General features: G+C 44.2%; 1 protein-coding gene across 5 annotated transcripts in view; it reads right to left on the reverse strand.

The window, feature by feature from the left end:
- Positions 1-14,820, reverse strand: part of ETV6 (ETS variant transcription factor 6) — a 180,627-nt gene that overhangs the window by 36,419 nt on the left and 129,388 nt on the right. For all 5 annotated transcript variants that reach the window (XM_030539439.1, XM_030539436.1, XM_030539443.1 and 2 more), the window contains exon 3: positions 3,256-3,420. In XM_030539439.1, the coding sequence (XP_030395299.1) occupies positions 3,256-3,420 (165 nt within the window). The remainder of the gene's footprint in view (positions 1-3,255; positions 3,421-14,820) is intronic.

Consider the following 14,820-nt stretch of genomic DNA (forward strand, 5'->3'; position numbering starts at 1 on the left):
TGTGATTAATCTTAATAATACCACAAGCAGCCCTTTGCCTATCTCCTGCCCCCACATGCAGGAGTGAACAATATTCAACAGTGGTACTTTGTCTGAAATATTAACTAATTTTCATAGGTCCTTTAACTGTCTTAATTAAAGTGGCATTTAGGAGACCTTGGATTTTCTATTACTGTTATTGTTCTTATTTCTATAACACCTATAAATCCATTTCATATTCAGCACTTGCCACTTCAAAACTCCAAGGTTCTACATGTCAATCAAAGATACGAAACCTTTTTTGTTCATTTCCTAGCTATTTCAGCTTAAGTCATCCTCATTTCCATAGTCTGACTTTTTGCTCTATTTCTCTGTCTTGGCTGCCTTTACTATGTCAGGGGTGACTTTGGGGCACTTTTAAAGGAGTCTGTAATGCCTGAAAAATTAATTAAAAATGAAGCCTCAAGAATCCTGTCACCTTATCCACATTTAATACATAATGAGAGACCAGAGAGGGATTTTACCACATAATTTGTATTTTACAGAGCAAGATAGAGAAACACACATAAATTGTGCCAGATCACTCCAGGAGAATAGGGTGGTCATCCTTAGAAACTTCCCACCTTTGCCTTAAGCCTAGTCTACACACAGCTTTTAGACCAATATAGGGATTTCATGAGGGATGTGATTTCCTACAAAACAGTACAAGTTCTTGTGTGGATATATTGGTTATACTGGTATATGTTGTTTATCCTGATATAGCTATTCCCATTAGGGAAGGGGAATAAGTTATACTGGTTATAAGCACATTTATACTGCTATAACTGTATCTACACAATGGGTTATAATGGTATAAATGTTTTGGTTTAAAACAAAAAAAATCACACCCTTCACTGAAATGCCCCTGCACTATAGTTAAAGTGGTTCAACTTTTGAGTGTATGGAAGCCCTTAGCTAACTAAATAACATTAGAGCAGAAATGCATCCTCATTTCCCTATACGTTCAATACAGGAATATCTGGGAAATACTTCAAATACGAGATGATGTTATTTAGTGATCTATAGTCTTCTAAAAGTTTTAAGGGCGACCTCTGTGCCTGTTATTGCTGTATGTGGCATAGATTTAGCAGGCCTGAATGGAATGTTTTCTCAAAAGTTTGTCAACAGCTACCATAGAAAAATTAGAATAAAATTTTTAATTGAGTTCACAGATCAGTAGTCAGTAAAATCACGCCTCACATTCAGCAAAGTATGAGCTCCATTCACAGTGAGGAAATGAATTTTAGAGCCAAGGATTCTCCTCCATGAATGCTCAGTCCCCAGCCCGCAGATGCTTAAATCCAGTTGACGTCAAGTGCAGTAACAGTATATGCAGGGACAAGAGAGGTGTCTCTCCTAGACAGCTGGTGCTGGGGATAAGGGAAGGCCAGTTACATGCAGCATAGTGGGTGCTACATATAAAACGCCAGAAAAGTTGTCCTGCCCCAGGTTATTTATTTATTTCTTAAGCAGTCAATGGGACTTAAGCACATGTTCAAGTGCTTTGCTGAATTGGGGCCTATATGTAAAAAGGATGGGCCAGATCCTGTATGAGGATGCTAGCAGAGGGAGGTGCCTTCAGTGAGCCACAAGGTTAGTGTCTTTCAGAACTACTCCACGTTTTGATTGGTTAGTGTGATACCATCCGTATTCATAGATTCATAGACTCTAGGACTGGAAGGGACCTCAAGAGGTCATCGAGTCCAGTCCCCTGCCGTCATGGCAGGACCAAATACTGTCTAGACCATCCCGGATAGACATTTATCTAACCTACTCTTAAATATCTCCAGAGATGGAGATTCCACAACCTCCCTAGGCAATTTATTCCCGTGTTTAACTACCCTGACAGTTAGGAACTTTTTCCTAATGTCCAACCTAAATCTCCCTTGCTGCAGTTCAAGCCCATTGCTTCTTGTTCTATTAGAGGCTAAGATGAACAAGTTTTCTCCCTCCTCCTGATGACACCCTTTTAGATACCTGAAAACTGCTATCATGTCCCCTCTCAGTCTTCTCTTTTCCAAACTAAATAAACCCAATTCTTTCAGCCTTCCTTCATAGGTCATGTTCTCAAGACCTTTAATCATTCTTGTTGCTCTTCTCTGGACCCTCTCCAATTTCTCCACATCTTTCTTGAAATGCGGTGCCCAGAACTGGACACAATACTCCAGTTGAGGGCTAACCAACGCAGAGTAGAGCGGAAGAATGACTTCTCATGTCTTGTTTACAACACACCTGTTAATGCATCCCAGAATCATGTTTGCTTTTTTTGCAACAGTATCTGTATCTGTGTCTGTGTCTTTACACTGGAAGTCTGACAGCAGCTATTTTCCAGGCACTCAGTTAAAGCTGTATGATCATCTCTGGTAGCTGATTGAATTACAAGCCTTTTTATTTAGCAGGGGTACCCTGTATGGTCATAAAAAGAAAGCGAACAACTTTTATTTAGAACCATTCATTCAAATTTAGTTAAACAACCCTGACACAGGAGAGGAAGGAGGTTCAGTGTGGTTGTAATGCTGGAGGCGACAGTCTGCAGGGAATATAAATACAGGCAGGTGACACACACATGTTTCTGAATCTTCTGTGTGAGTACATGACTAAATTATTTGGCAACAGGCGGATTGATTCACACACCTGCCTGTGCTTTGCCTGGGGCTGGACTCCAGCATATGAGAGAATATGGGCAGAGTAATGGGAAGCCCACAGGAGCTGTAAAAGAGAGGAAAGGTCCCCAGGGATGAGTTTTGCTGAAGCTTTTAGCAGCACAATCAGCCGAGTCAACCGTGAGGCAGAATGCTAATGCAGGCTTCTTAAGAGGCTGAAGCAGTTGATTAACTCCCTACTGTAGTTGGGTCTGTGAAATGATAAGCCTTTAAAGGACAGGGCTGGATGTTCTAAACTGCTGCCAGGCAGTCTCTCTCTGGGTTTTGCAGAGGGTTTTAACTAGAGATGGGCCAGGCACTCTCAGTTTGGATTGGGATCTAAACTCTCTCAAAGTTCAAGGGTGTTTGGATCTTATTTCACTGGATGTTACAGTTTCACTCTTCCCCTGGCCTAGTCTGCATAGCTGTCCTTGTCTTTCCCTTCCCACCCCAACAACTATGGCTGTCTTTTCTTGTCTCTGCAACCCACCTTTCATGGCTCTCTTCCTCCCTCCCTCCCCAGAGTCTGTCTCTGCTTCCGTCTCTTTCCTGCACCCCGTGTGGCTCCATCCTTCCTGGTATAGATAAACCTCACCTGAATGAGGAGACCTGTATCGAAAGTCCTCTTTGGTCAGGAGCAGGAGTGCTTTGCCATTCATCTCAAAACTGTTGCTGTCAATCGATCTCAGAGAAAACTCCTTCTCTGCCCACTTGAGCCACTGGGCCACATCATCCCTGCTCCAGTAAACTGGCTGCAAGCCTGTGGGAGATAGAAACACTGTGGTCATGTTAAGAAACTGGAACAAAGGGCAAGTGATTCTGGGAAAGGACTAGTGCAGGAGTCAGCAACCTTTCAGAAGCGGTGTGCCGAGTCTTCATTTATTCACTCTAATTTAAGGTTTTGCGTGTCAGTAATGCATTGTAACGTTTTTAGAATGTCTCTTTCTCTAAGTCTATAATGTATAACTAAACTATTGTTGTTTGTAAAGTAAATAAGTTTTTAAAAATGTTTCAGAAGCTTGATTTGAAATTAAATTAAAATGCAAAGCCCCCAGACCGGTGGCCAGGACCCAGGCGGTGTGAGTGCCACTGAAAATCCAGCTCGCATGCCGAAGGTTGCCTTCCTCTAGACTAGTGAATCAGTAACTGCATTTGGATGCAAAGCTTGAGACTGGTCTGGGGCAGCAATACAAAGTTACATCTACACCCCAACGCCTTACTGTGAACTGCTTTGCTAATCAGCATGTGTCTGCCTCTAAACAAGACACAAGACCACAGCTTTCAACTGGCTGGATAGAGATTGTGCTCGTCTACATAGAGTTATGTTGGTTTGTGTGTGTGTGTGTGATTTTTAAGAATATAATTATACTGGAACAACTCCTAGTTTAGATACACTATAGTTTAGTCTCCTTCCTACATAGAAATAACCTACACTGAAGAGCTCAAAAACTTGTCTCTCTCACCAACAGAAGTTGGTCCAATAAACAATATTACTTCACCCACCTTGTCTCTCTAATATCCTGGGACCAGCACGGCTACAAAACACTGCATACTGTACTACTACAAGCACATTTGTACTGATATAACTGTTCCCTTACAAGCAGGGTTGTGTCACTTTCATTATATTGATATGGATAAAATGATACAACTTTTGTGTATAGACCAGGCTTAAGTTTGGTCTCGGTGCCTGATCTTACTATCAGTGAAGTCAAAGGAGTTTGGCCATTGATTTTCTTAGACACAGAATGAGACCTGGGATGGGTGAGATTAAAATATCAGTTTTACATTCAATTTTAAAATGGCTTCCTTCCCATGGAGAAAAAGCAGCTTAATTTTCAGGCAGCTGCTTATACCTAGATAGATAGGCAGGCAGATTCTCTCTTATCCACTGGGAGATAAAAGCTTCCTTTCCTTTTCCCCTTATGAGATGACTCATTGTTTGACTTGTTACAATGCGTTATGTAGAAAGGAAAGCTTCACACTGTGCATGGAAACATAAAATTTGCCATATCTGATCAGATCTTTGGTACATAGCCCCTGGCAGTGCTTAAAATCTTATGCTTCAGAGCAAGACGAACCACCCTTCCTTATATTGCACCTGGCTGATTGTATGCTGCTGCATATGGGAAGACGTTTCCTTCCTGACACACTAGTCTATGAGACTGATTACCCCAATCTTTGCAAGCATAACTACAAATCTCCTAGTTGGTTATTTTTTAAAAAATGATATGCAGCCCTTTTGCCAGGGTTAAAAAAATAAGTCATGGGTAATGAATTCTGTTCTGCTGGTATGAAAGATTCAGATTCCCAAAGCAGGTAATCGGAAAGCCCCGGCATCAAGTTGCATACAGAACTGAATCTGAGTCAGGAGGGGAATTGAGAGCAAGCTTCTGGAGCTTCAGATGAATGCGTACTTGACTCCCGAAAGGAACGAGATACCGCTGATCTGAACAGCAGTATACTCAGCAGAAAGAAACCATATCAAATCTGTCTTCATTTGTAATGTACCCCTTAGCATTGCATTATGAACCACTTACAAAACAAAGAATCACATCTAATTGTCTCTGCAAGAGGACCTAAACTCTCTAGCCCTCCCGCAATTTAGTTATTGGTTAGAGTGGGATCACTGAGGTGAGTGTTTTCTGTAGCTCCATCCTTAGGAGAAGGTCTATGCAAAGCGATGTGCATCACGGTCTAAAAAAATGTTGAGACTCTGGCTCATCTTCCTCTCTTCCACAGCCTAAGGTCCTCCTAGTGGAAACAATCTGTTTCCAGACCCCAAGAGTTTAATCCTGAGGACTTCCAACTGCAGCACTCGTGTCAATTGTATCTCTTGTCGTTGGATACAGAGGATGAGGTAGAGTCTAATACAGCACAAATCTAGGACATTAAGGACATTAAAAAAGAGGAGAAGGAGCTTGAAACACCCACAAGTGACTTTCCCTGCCTTCCACGCAAATACAGACGGTAACAAACACACCAAAGAATATTCCCCCGAAGTTTAAAAACTATGTAATGTTTCTTTGCATTTCCTGTCGGCCTCTCCCAGGGCAACCATTTCCTCAACTAAACACCTGTTTATTTTTCCAACCAACATCCCTCCCCTCCCTCCCTTCTTCATTCATAGATTAGCAGACTCTAAGACCAGAAGGGACCCCAGTGACCATCTAATCTGACCAGGGACGGCTCCAGGCCCCAGCACACCAAGCATGTGCTTGGGGCGGCATGCCGCATGGGGCACTCTGCCAGTCACCGGGAGGGTGGCAGGCGGCTCCTTTGGTGGAGCCGCGGGACCAGTGGACCCTCCGCAGGCACGCCTGCGGGAGGTCCACTGGAGCTGCGGGACCTGCAACTGGCAGAGCGCCCCCCGCGGCATGTCGCCATGCTTGGGGCGGCGAAATATCTAGAGCCACCCCTGAATCTGACCTCTTGCACTTGCATCTCATCTTTGATTCACTGAGACAATGTTGCTTGGATTGAATGACTCTTGTACTTGGCCATGGTGCTTTCTCAAAAATGCTTTCTACATACACAGCCATGTCATTAGGGAATGCTGCATTCCAAAACATTTCCGAGTTTAGTCCTCAAAGTTCCAGGCTTTAAATCCTCGTTTCCCCAAGAAAGGTTAAACTTGTATCCTCCTGCAGGAGAAAACCTATTAGGTATGTGTCATAGAGGAACTAGACTGTACTCTCTAGAACAGTGTTTTTCAATTTATTGTCCACAAACCCTTGGGGGTCTACAGACTGTGTCTAAGGGGTCCATGAATGGTTGCCATTACCATAGGACTATGGTTTTCCACCTGTGGTCCATGGACCCCTAAGGCTCTGCAGACTATGTCTAAGATTCCAAAGGGGTCCACACTTCCACTTGAAAATTTTTAGGGGTCTGCAAATGAAAAAAGGTTGAAAACCACTGCTCTAGAGCATGGAATCTGGGTTTTATTGTAAGGGAAACACCAAGTGTGTCTATGGAGCTATATAGTAAATTCTAATGATAAATAAACTCTGCTCCCCAACAATCTTGCTTTTTCAACAAAAATTAATTCAGGCTCGTGGAAGTAAGGGAGAGTCAGCAAGGCTAAGGCCAAGAACAGTAATGGCACAGGCTGTAGGGGCTTCCTATATGCAATTCTGTCAGAGCATCTCTCTTGAACTGCAACCCTGCTATTCTAGTCTTTGTGCCTCGACCACCAGCTCTGCCTATACAACTCAAACCTGGGCAATGACACTTCTTTCACTGCCAGTGCTGCTTTCTCCCAGTTCCCTACTGCAAAGCTCCTCAGGCCTGACACTCCCTGCTGTTTACTTCTGGACCCTCACTCAGCTCTGTCAATGCACCTCATTCCTGACCTGGAAGAGTTCTAAGCTTCTTCTGAACAGAGGCTTCAGTGGTGCCAGTTAGTGTGGTGGTTTTGGCGTGTGGAAAATGAGAATATGAAGCTCATTTTAATTTGTGTCTTATTCTGTTGTTTGAACCAGTCTCTCCAGTGGCGATAGGCTAGTGGAGTAACCTTCTACATGTCTAAAGCCTACTTCAGTGATTGTCTCTGGGTAGCTAATTGGTGCAATTTAATTACAAACAGGAAGAAGCAGATATCTGCATTTTGATCTTTACTCGTCATTGGCATTTTGGTAACATGGAAATCCAACTAGAGTTCTGATTAGCAATCCAAAAGATGAAACAAGACACCAAACTTCTCAACTGCATTTCATCTTCTGCTAAAAGGTTTGTGGTTTTGTAAAAAAATACAAGATCCTCTCCATTTTGTGGCACACCAGTATGATCTCATGTGATCAGCACATTTTATAATTTACAGTGCATTCCTTTACAGAGTATATCACAAACAATAAAAATAATTATTTTTCCAGGCCCCGGATCCCAAAAACTGGTATGTGAGTGTTTTCTGTTTGACCTGGTCAGGGGCGGCTCCAGGCACCAGCACGCCAAGCACGTGCCTGGGGTGGCAAGCCACGAGGGATGCTCTGCCGGTCACTGCGAGGGCGGCAGGCAGATTGCCTTCGGCGGCATGCCTGCGGAGGGTCCGCTGGTCCCGCGGCTTTGGCGGACCTCCCGCAGGCGTGCCAACGAATCCATGGGACCGGGGACCTCCCGCAGGCAAGCCGCTGAAGGCAGCCTGCCTGCCATGCTTGGGGCAGTAAAATACCTAGAGCCGCCCCTGGACCTGGTCTATGCTATTAAGTATTACCATGTCTGAACACACTTGTGTTAGGTGAGTCTGTGATGAACACAGTTCACTGCTCTGGATAGACCAGAACAAACCATGTTCAGCATCATCTTGCCAACTGTTGTTCGGAAACAGTAACATTTCATAACATATGCCTCTGTTCAGTCTACCCCTATATCTGACACTGAATCACTTTGACTTTCTAATTCAACTTCCCCATTGGTAAAATGAGGTAATACTATTTACCTCCTACTGATGGGGGTGTTATGAGAATTAGTGTCTCTCTGTAGTGTTTTGAGCATATAAAGTGCTATCAAAGACAACAAAACAAGTTAACTACTTCTCTTCCTTGATCTTCTCTCTTCTCATCCCTCCCTCACTTTCCTGTGGAACGATTTGCTTTAATGCACTCTGTTCACTGCATGACAGTTCCTTTGCAGTGCTGAATCAATTCACTCCAGAGAGGCTTTTTGTGGAGGCGCAGATACTGCAATGTGAGTAAGTGTGAGGCAGGCTAACGTCACTGAAAGAGCTGCTGACACCTCATGGAAAGCTTCATTCAGAAACAATACTGCCCTGTGGAGTATCACATATTTTCTTTTCCTCTTTTTTTTGTCTTATTAAAACAGATCATTTCATGAAAAGAAAGGTATTAAAGGGAGGGCTGTGCAGCTCAAGGGGGTTTTAAGGCAGAGAGGAAACCTAACTATACAGACCTGCTGATACTTCATGAAAACATTTGTCATATATTCTCTGTAAAAGAAAATGAACTCTGCTTATGTTTTTGGATGCTGTGTTCTATATTTTTGCCATTTCTTTTCCCATTGATCTTTATTATCAGGGACACTATGCAAGAAAACAGACTCTACAGCCCCCTTATCCTCTATTCTCAATAAAGGGTGCTAACTGCATCATATTAAAGTAACAAAAAGCATTTACCAAACCAAACAAAACAGTGAGGATGATCAGACTTGTGCTACAAAATGAAGGCTAAATTCTGCCTAATCCAATGACCACTGAAATCAGTTAATTATTGACCTTACTGGGCACTGGGCCAAGCCTGTTGGGCAGCATCTTTCTCCTTAAAAATTCCCATTTAAACCAGCAAGGTTAGAGAGATGGCAGTGGTGGTGAGGGCACTAGCTTGGGACTCTGGAGACCTGGGTTCTAGTCCCATCTCTGCTGTGTGAGTTGGGGCTAGTCACTTCACTACTTTGTGCCTCAGTTTCTCCATCTGTAAAATAATAATAGGGCTAATGATGCTGCCCTCTTTTGTAACAAGCTTTGGGATCCATGAATAAAGCGCTCTGCAAGAGCTAGATATTGTTATTACTCAATGTGAATAAAGATGGCAGAATCTGGCTCTGAGAGACTCACGTTCTCTAGCTAGCCTGTCTTTTGTCAGCTCCTGAGCGTTAGCGTCAATAGAATAAAATTATTTATAGTGTTTCTTACAGTCTTGAAGCAGCATATGCATTAAACAGGGAGAAAAACATGCACTCGCCTTTCCGGCGCTGCAGGCTGGATCTTGGTATCTTAATAGATTATCTACTCCTGTTACTTATTCTTCACCTGAAGTCCCGCTTCTGACATTTGTGACATTAGCTGGGATAAAAATGATGAGGTTGATCCACTCTCATGCTCCAGGGCACAAACTGATAACCACCTGGAGTTAGGAAGAAACCCACTCCCAGCTCCTAGATATGGTAGCATTACAAAAATAGGTGTAACAAAAAGGAACTGCTTGAGTGGTTTACACATTCCTTTGAAGTAGCTGGCATAAACAGCAGGGAAAAAAATCACACACACATACACACTTCAGAATTAACTGGTTTTAAATGCCATGCTTTCCAAGTTTTCTGTGAGGCAACTGCGGGTCCTAAAGAAGTGTTTTCTCTGGGCATTAAAAGAACTTTGAGCTGCATAGGTGCTCCACAATAACCCATATATTCATAGATTTTAAGGCCTAAAAGGATCATTATGATTATCTACTCTTCCCTCCTGCATTATACAAGCCAAAGAATTTCATCCAGTAATTCTTGCATAAGATCATAACTTCTGGGTGAATGAGGGCACATTTTTATGAAAGATATCCAACCCCGACAGTGGCAACACTAACATTCAATATCTCCCATTTCCCGTAAGAGGAAAGGACATGTGTGTTTCATATATATACTATATGCAGTAAATCATGTATTTTAGATGTACGTTACGTATGAGTAGGATGTGTAGTATACAGTATGAAAGAGGCCTTTTTCATATTAGTTTCAATATGAGTTAATAGGTCAGAAGTTCAATATATAAATCATATGCTACTTACACAGCATTCACAAGTACGTTACATATATTTTTGTTCTGTTTAGGCTGGGAGATTCCATCCTAATGCCTGACTGCCTTATAGGCAAAAAGAAGGGAGAGAGAGAAGGGGAAAAATAGAAAAGACTCCCCCTGTTCATTCATCCTTTCCAGAGAGCAGATGGAATTGTTTTCACTCCCACACTGCAAAGTACTTACCACAGCTGGCAAACAACAAAGGGACCAGCACATGCAAATCAGCAGCTTGGTTTTGTACACCCAGGGACCCAAGCATCATCTCTCTGGCAGCGTCAGGCAGGGAAGCCCTGACTACAGAACAATACACAATTCACCAGTGGGAATACTGCACTAGAAATGTTCACAAAAAGCAAACGTATGCTAGCCACCGGCGCATTCTGAACTGAAGAAGAGGCTGGCTCTGGGCTGTTAACAATCTGCAACGTCCTGTATTACTCACATCACATAGCACACTGCCTGTGGCAGAAAGAGAAGTGTTTGATGCAGGTTGGGGGCAAAAGAGTGGGTTTCTTTTCCCACCACTGTTAAGGTACTGTGGTCTGGAGGGGGGGACATAGTTCAGGCTCTGCCACTGATTCAGTGTGGGGTCATGGGAAGTCACTTCACCTTTCTGTCTCAGTTTCCTTATGCAAAGGGCTGTGAAGAGGATTTATTAGTGCTCTGAATACAGAGTCATAAAGTATAAGGCCAGAAGGAGACTACCAGATCATTTAGTCTGACCTTCTGTACATCACAGACCACCCACACACTAAAAACCCAACAACCAACATCAGACCAAACTATTCCCACCCTCAGGAGACAAGACTGTTCTGTGCCACAAGCGGAGACTAGGAAGGATCGAGGTGTGCCGATGCCAGAGGCCCCTGTAATGAATGGCAGGGAAATGACTAAATGAGATATACTCAGTGACCAACACCCACATGCTGCAGAGGAAGGCATAAAACCAGGTCACTGCCAATCTGACCAGGGGGACAATTCCTTCCCAGTCCATGTATGGTTAGACCCAGAGGCGGATTAGGGTTTTGTGAGGCCCTGGGTCAGAGCAAGTGGGGCCCCCTCCCTACCCCTTCTGCCTGCAGTCCCCTCCTGCCCCACCTCAGGGGCTCCTGCCAGGGAAATGGGGTCGGAGCACCAAGGCTTGCCCCCTCGCCCTTCTTGCCTGACAGCGAAGTCTTTCCCCATTTGTCAGCAGGAGTGCCGGGCGGGCAGTGCGGGGCAAGCCCCTGTGTCCTGACTCTGCTCCCTGGCAGGAGTACTGGGCAGGCAGGCACAGCGGGTGGGGGTGTGGAGGGGCACCCATTTTTCTGGGGGCCACCAATTGGCTGGGGCCCCTGGGCACAGGCCCCTTGGCTCAGTGGCTAATCTGCCACTGGTTAGATCCTGACCATGTGAGCAAGAACAAGCCAACCAAGCACCTGAGAGAGAGAATGCTCGGTGCCACCTCAGAGCCCTGGCCCACCCTGCTCAGTATCCCATCTCCAGCCATGGTCATCCTGGAGGCTTCAGAGGACAGAGATCAAAAAATAAAATAAAATGCTATAAAAATGTTAAGTATGACTATTGCTACCATTCCCTTCCTACTACCCCTCTTTCTCTCCAGCTTACCAGTGCTCAGAGGAACGATGCAGGCCCAGGGCTTGGCTCTTGAACTAGAGACCACAAACCACGCAGAGCTGTTCCATGGAGATGGCTGGGGAAATGTGTGCTAAGTAGCATCAAGCTAATTGTGTTGAAGGGGTTATAAGTTGAATCACAAATTGAGTGCCATTGCGAGGAATTACTCCCTCCTGAGACTGGAACTGAACCCTCTCCATTGAAAACAACAGCTCTGCCATTCTTATTATGGATGCTTTCCCAGTAGCTGTTAGCACTGGCGGTCAGCAGGAGGAGGCCAGCAGGCATTTAAGACAGGGTGTTCCAGGGATGATAAAAGCAGGATGGTTAAGGATTCCTATCTTCACAGGGAATTTCTCCTACTCCCAATACTTGGGGGTGAAGAAGGGTTTGGTGACAGATACAGACAGATGGCTCTGTGGCATGCTCACCTACCTGGAAACAAGCATGCGGCACTGCAAGTGAGCTGGGACAGCTGGTTTGATGCCGACTGGGAGGGTGTGTGTGATGCAGCCCCATAATGGGGACTTGCCTCCTTCCTGTTGGCCCATGTACTGTGGTAAGTGTCCTGAGGGGACTAGAGGGCTGTGAATGGTGACTCTTAAACTTACCTGTTCTTGACAAGTGTCACCTGGATTGTAACCATAACAGGACCAGAGCTACTGCAGCAGGCAGGGATTGTCCCCTCCCTTAATGGAAAGCAGGTCCTGAAAATGGGGACCCAGAGACATCAGCTATTAGGCAGGAACAGCATGTCAATGAGTACCTCAGAAAAAGCCTCAGGCCAAAGTGTGCACCTTCAGCTCAGGCTGACTACGCCCCAAAGAGAATTAATTGGGGGGTGAGCATTGATTGGTGGAGGGGAAATTGACTGAGAGGTGTGTCTTGTGGAGGAGAGCAAATAGGATGGGGGAGGAACTTTACTGGGAAAGAAGGGATGGGATGGGGGGTGGAGGAGTTCTAGGGTGGGGAGTGAGGGGACTAGCACGCATTACCCAAACAAGCCTTGCACATCATAAAAAAATGTTGTAAAACTGGCTTTAATTATAATGTCAAGACTTAGAAGTTCCCCACAGTCCTGGCAGAAATCTAGCAGCTGTAGAATAACAGCAAAGGCCAACCGCCTGAAATTCAAGAAGAGGCTCACAGACCTTTTGCAATGGAAGATGGGACTAAAGGAAAGCGCAGAGGGCAACTGAATTCCTTTCACCACTGAACACAAGTACAGGGTGTGCTTTGTGCACGCAGTCTACTTGTGAGCCCCGTGTGCACCATGCATGATGCTTTTTTCCGCACAAGTGCTAGAGAAATTAATGAGAAGTAGAATTCTGCAGATCACACAGGTAATACCAGCTTTAATATCTGCCCAAGGGCTTACTCTGCTTCCTATGACAAGCTCTTAATTTCTCACTAAGAGTATTGACTGTGTGAAGACACTGCAAACTGGTCTATAGGGCTACCCTATCATATAATAAAATAATAATAAATAGATCAAATTGTTTTTCTAATACAGCCTATGGAGAGTCTGTGAGAAACGTATTGATTGGAAAATGCTCGAGTAGAACGATGAGGCTCTGAGCTCTGGTACAGGGAAATAAATCTTTCCAGCTCCCCACACCCAGTGCCAAATGCAGCTTCCTGGAAGCAGCTATGGCACTTTCTGGAACTGAAGTGAAAATCCCATGTTCCATCACCTCTACTGACATTACACATGGTTTGCATTTGCTGATCAAATGCACAAGCAGGACTCTAAATTAGCTTGCCAGCCTGAGATAGCTTACTGATTAATGAGAGTGAATGAAGTCATTAATAAAAAAAAAACCTTGAATTGTGGTGTGGAAGAAGAAGGGAGGAGAGAGCGAGACAGGGGCAGGGGCAGGGGCAGGCAGCCCAAACGCTCCAAAATTATACAAGGGAAAAGCTCCTTCTCCTTCCAGAGCTGAACTTTTCTTCACAGATGTAGATTAGCAGCTGAGGAAACCCACTTACAAAATTACTACAGAACTGCTTACTTCTCTTCCAAATAAAATACCAGAGTAATCGCCCCAAAATAATACAAGACAAATCCTGAAGTCCTTACCCAGGGTTGGATTCTGATATCACTTATGATGGTGAGTGTAAAGGTAGAGTAACTTACCGTAGTCAATGGCGTTACACCATTATAACTGACATCAGTATTTGACCCACAGTTTTTATTCCTTCTACTAACTTCATTGGGAGTTTGCCTAAGTCAGAACTGAGTAAAACCAGTGTAAAAAGTGCACCTGAGGACTTAGCCCTGCCGTAGCAGAACTAATATTGTAAGCTGCAGCATTTTGGAACATTCTTGAAGAATACTATAGCACTCTGAGAAAGCACGGAAATTAATTAATTACAGCAATGATTTTATCTTCCGTTGGCTTTATTTAACACTCACTATGTGTCTGTGAAGATAGTCAGACCCACCCACAGCACTATTTGTCATGTATGGATTTCTCTAAACTGGATGTGTCTATAAGTTTTATCTTAGCACAATGCTTTCATCATCACCAGCATTGTCATTCACAGTGACATACCAATGTCTTATGCACTAAAGTGGCCATGACAGATGTTCAGGATTCTGCCTGGGCAATTACCAATAGGAGGAGCTAGCAGTCACAGCAGTAAGTGAAAGGACCTACTAATGTTCTAGGAACTCATTAAAGAAGCCTCATCAAACACTTTTTAAAAGTCCTTTTTATCCCCTCCAGCTCCCTTTTCTCCCCTATGCACTGTTTGCAAAGCCCTCTTAGGCCATGTCTACACACCACTTATGCTGGCAAAACTTAGGTCGCACAAGGGTGTGGAAAAAAACACCCCCCCCCCAGCAACATAAATTTCAGCAGCATAAGTGGGGCTGTGCACAGCACTATGTTGGCAGGAGAGCTTCTCCCGTCAGCACAGAGCAGCTACACAAGAGATCTTACCGTGACACAGCTGCATTGGTACAGCTGTGCTGCTGTAAGGTTTCTAGTGTAGACATGGCCTTAGAAGCCTGAAAATACC

Source organism: Gopherus evgoodei, chromosome 1, assembly GCF_007399415.2.
Source record: "Gopherus evgoodei ecotype Sinaloan lineage chromosome 1, rGopEvg1_v1.p, whole genome shotgun sequence".
Lineage (NCBI taxonomy): Eukaryota > Metazoa > Chordata > Testudines > Testudinidae > Gopherus > Gopherus evgoodei.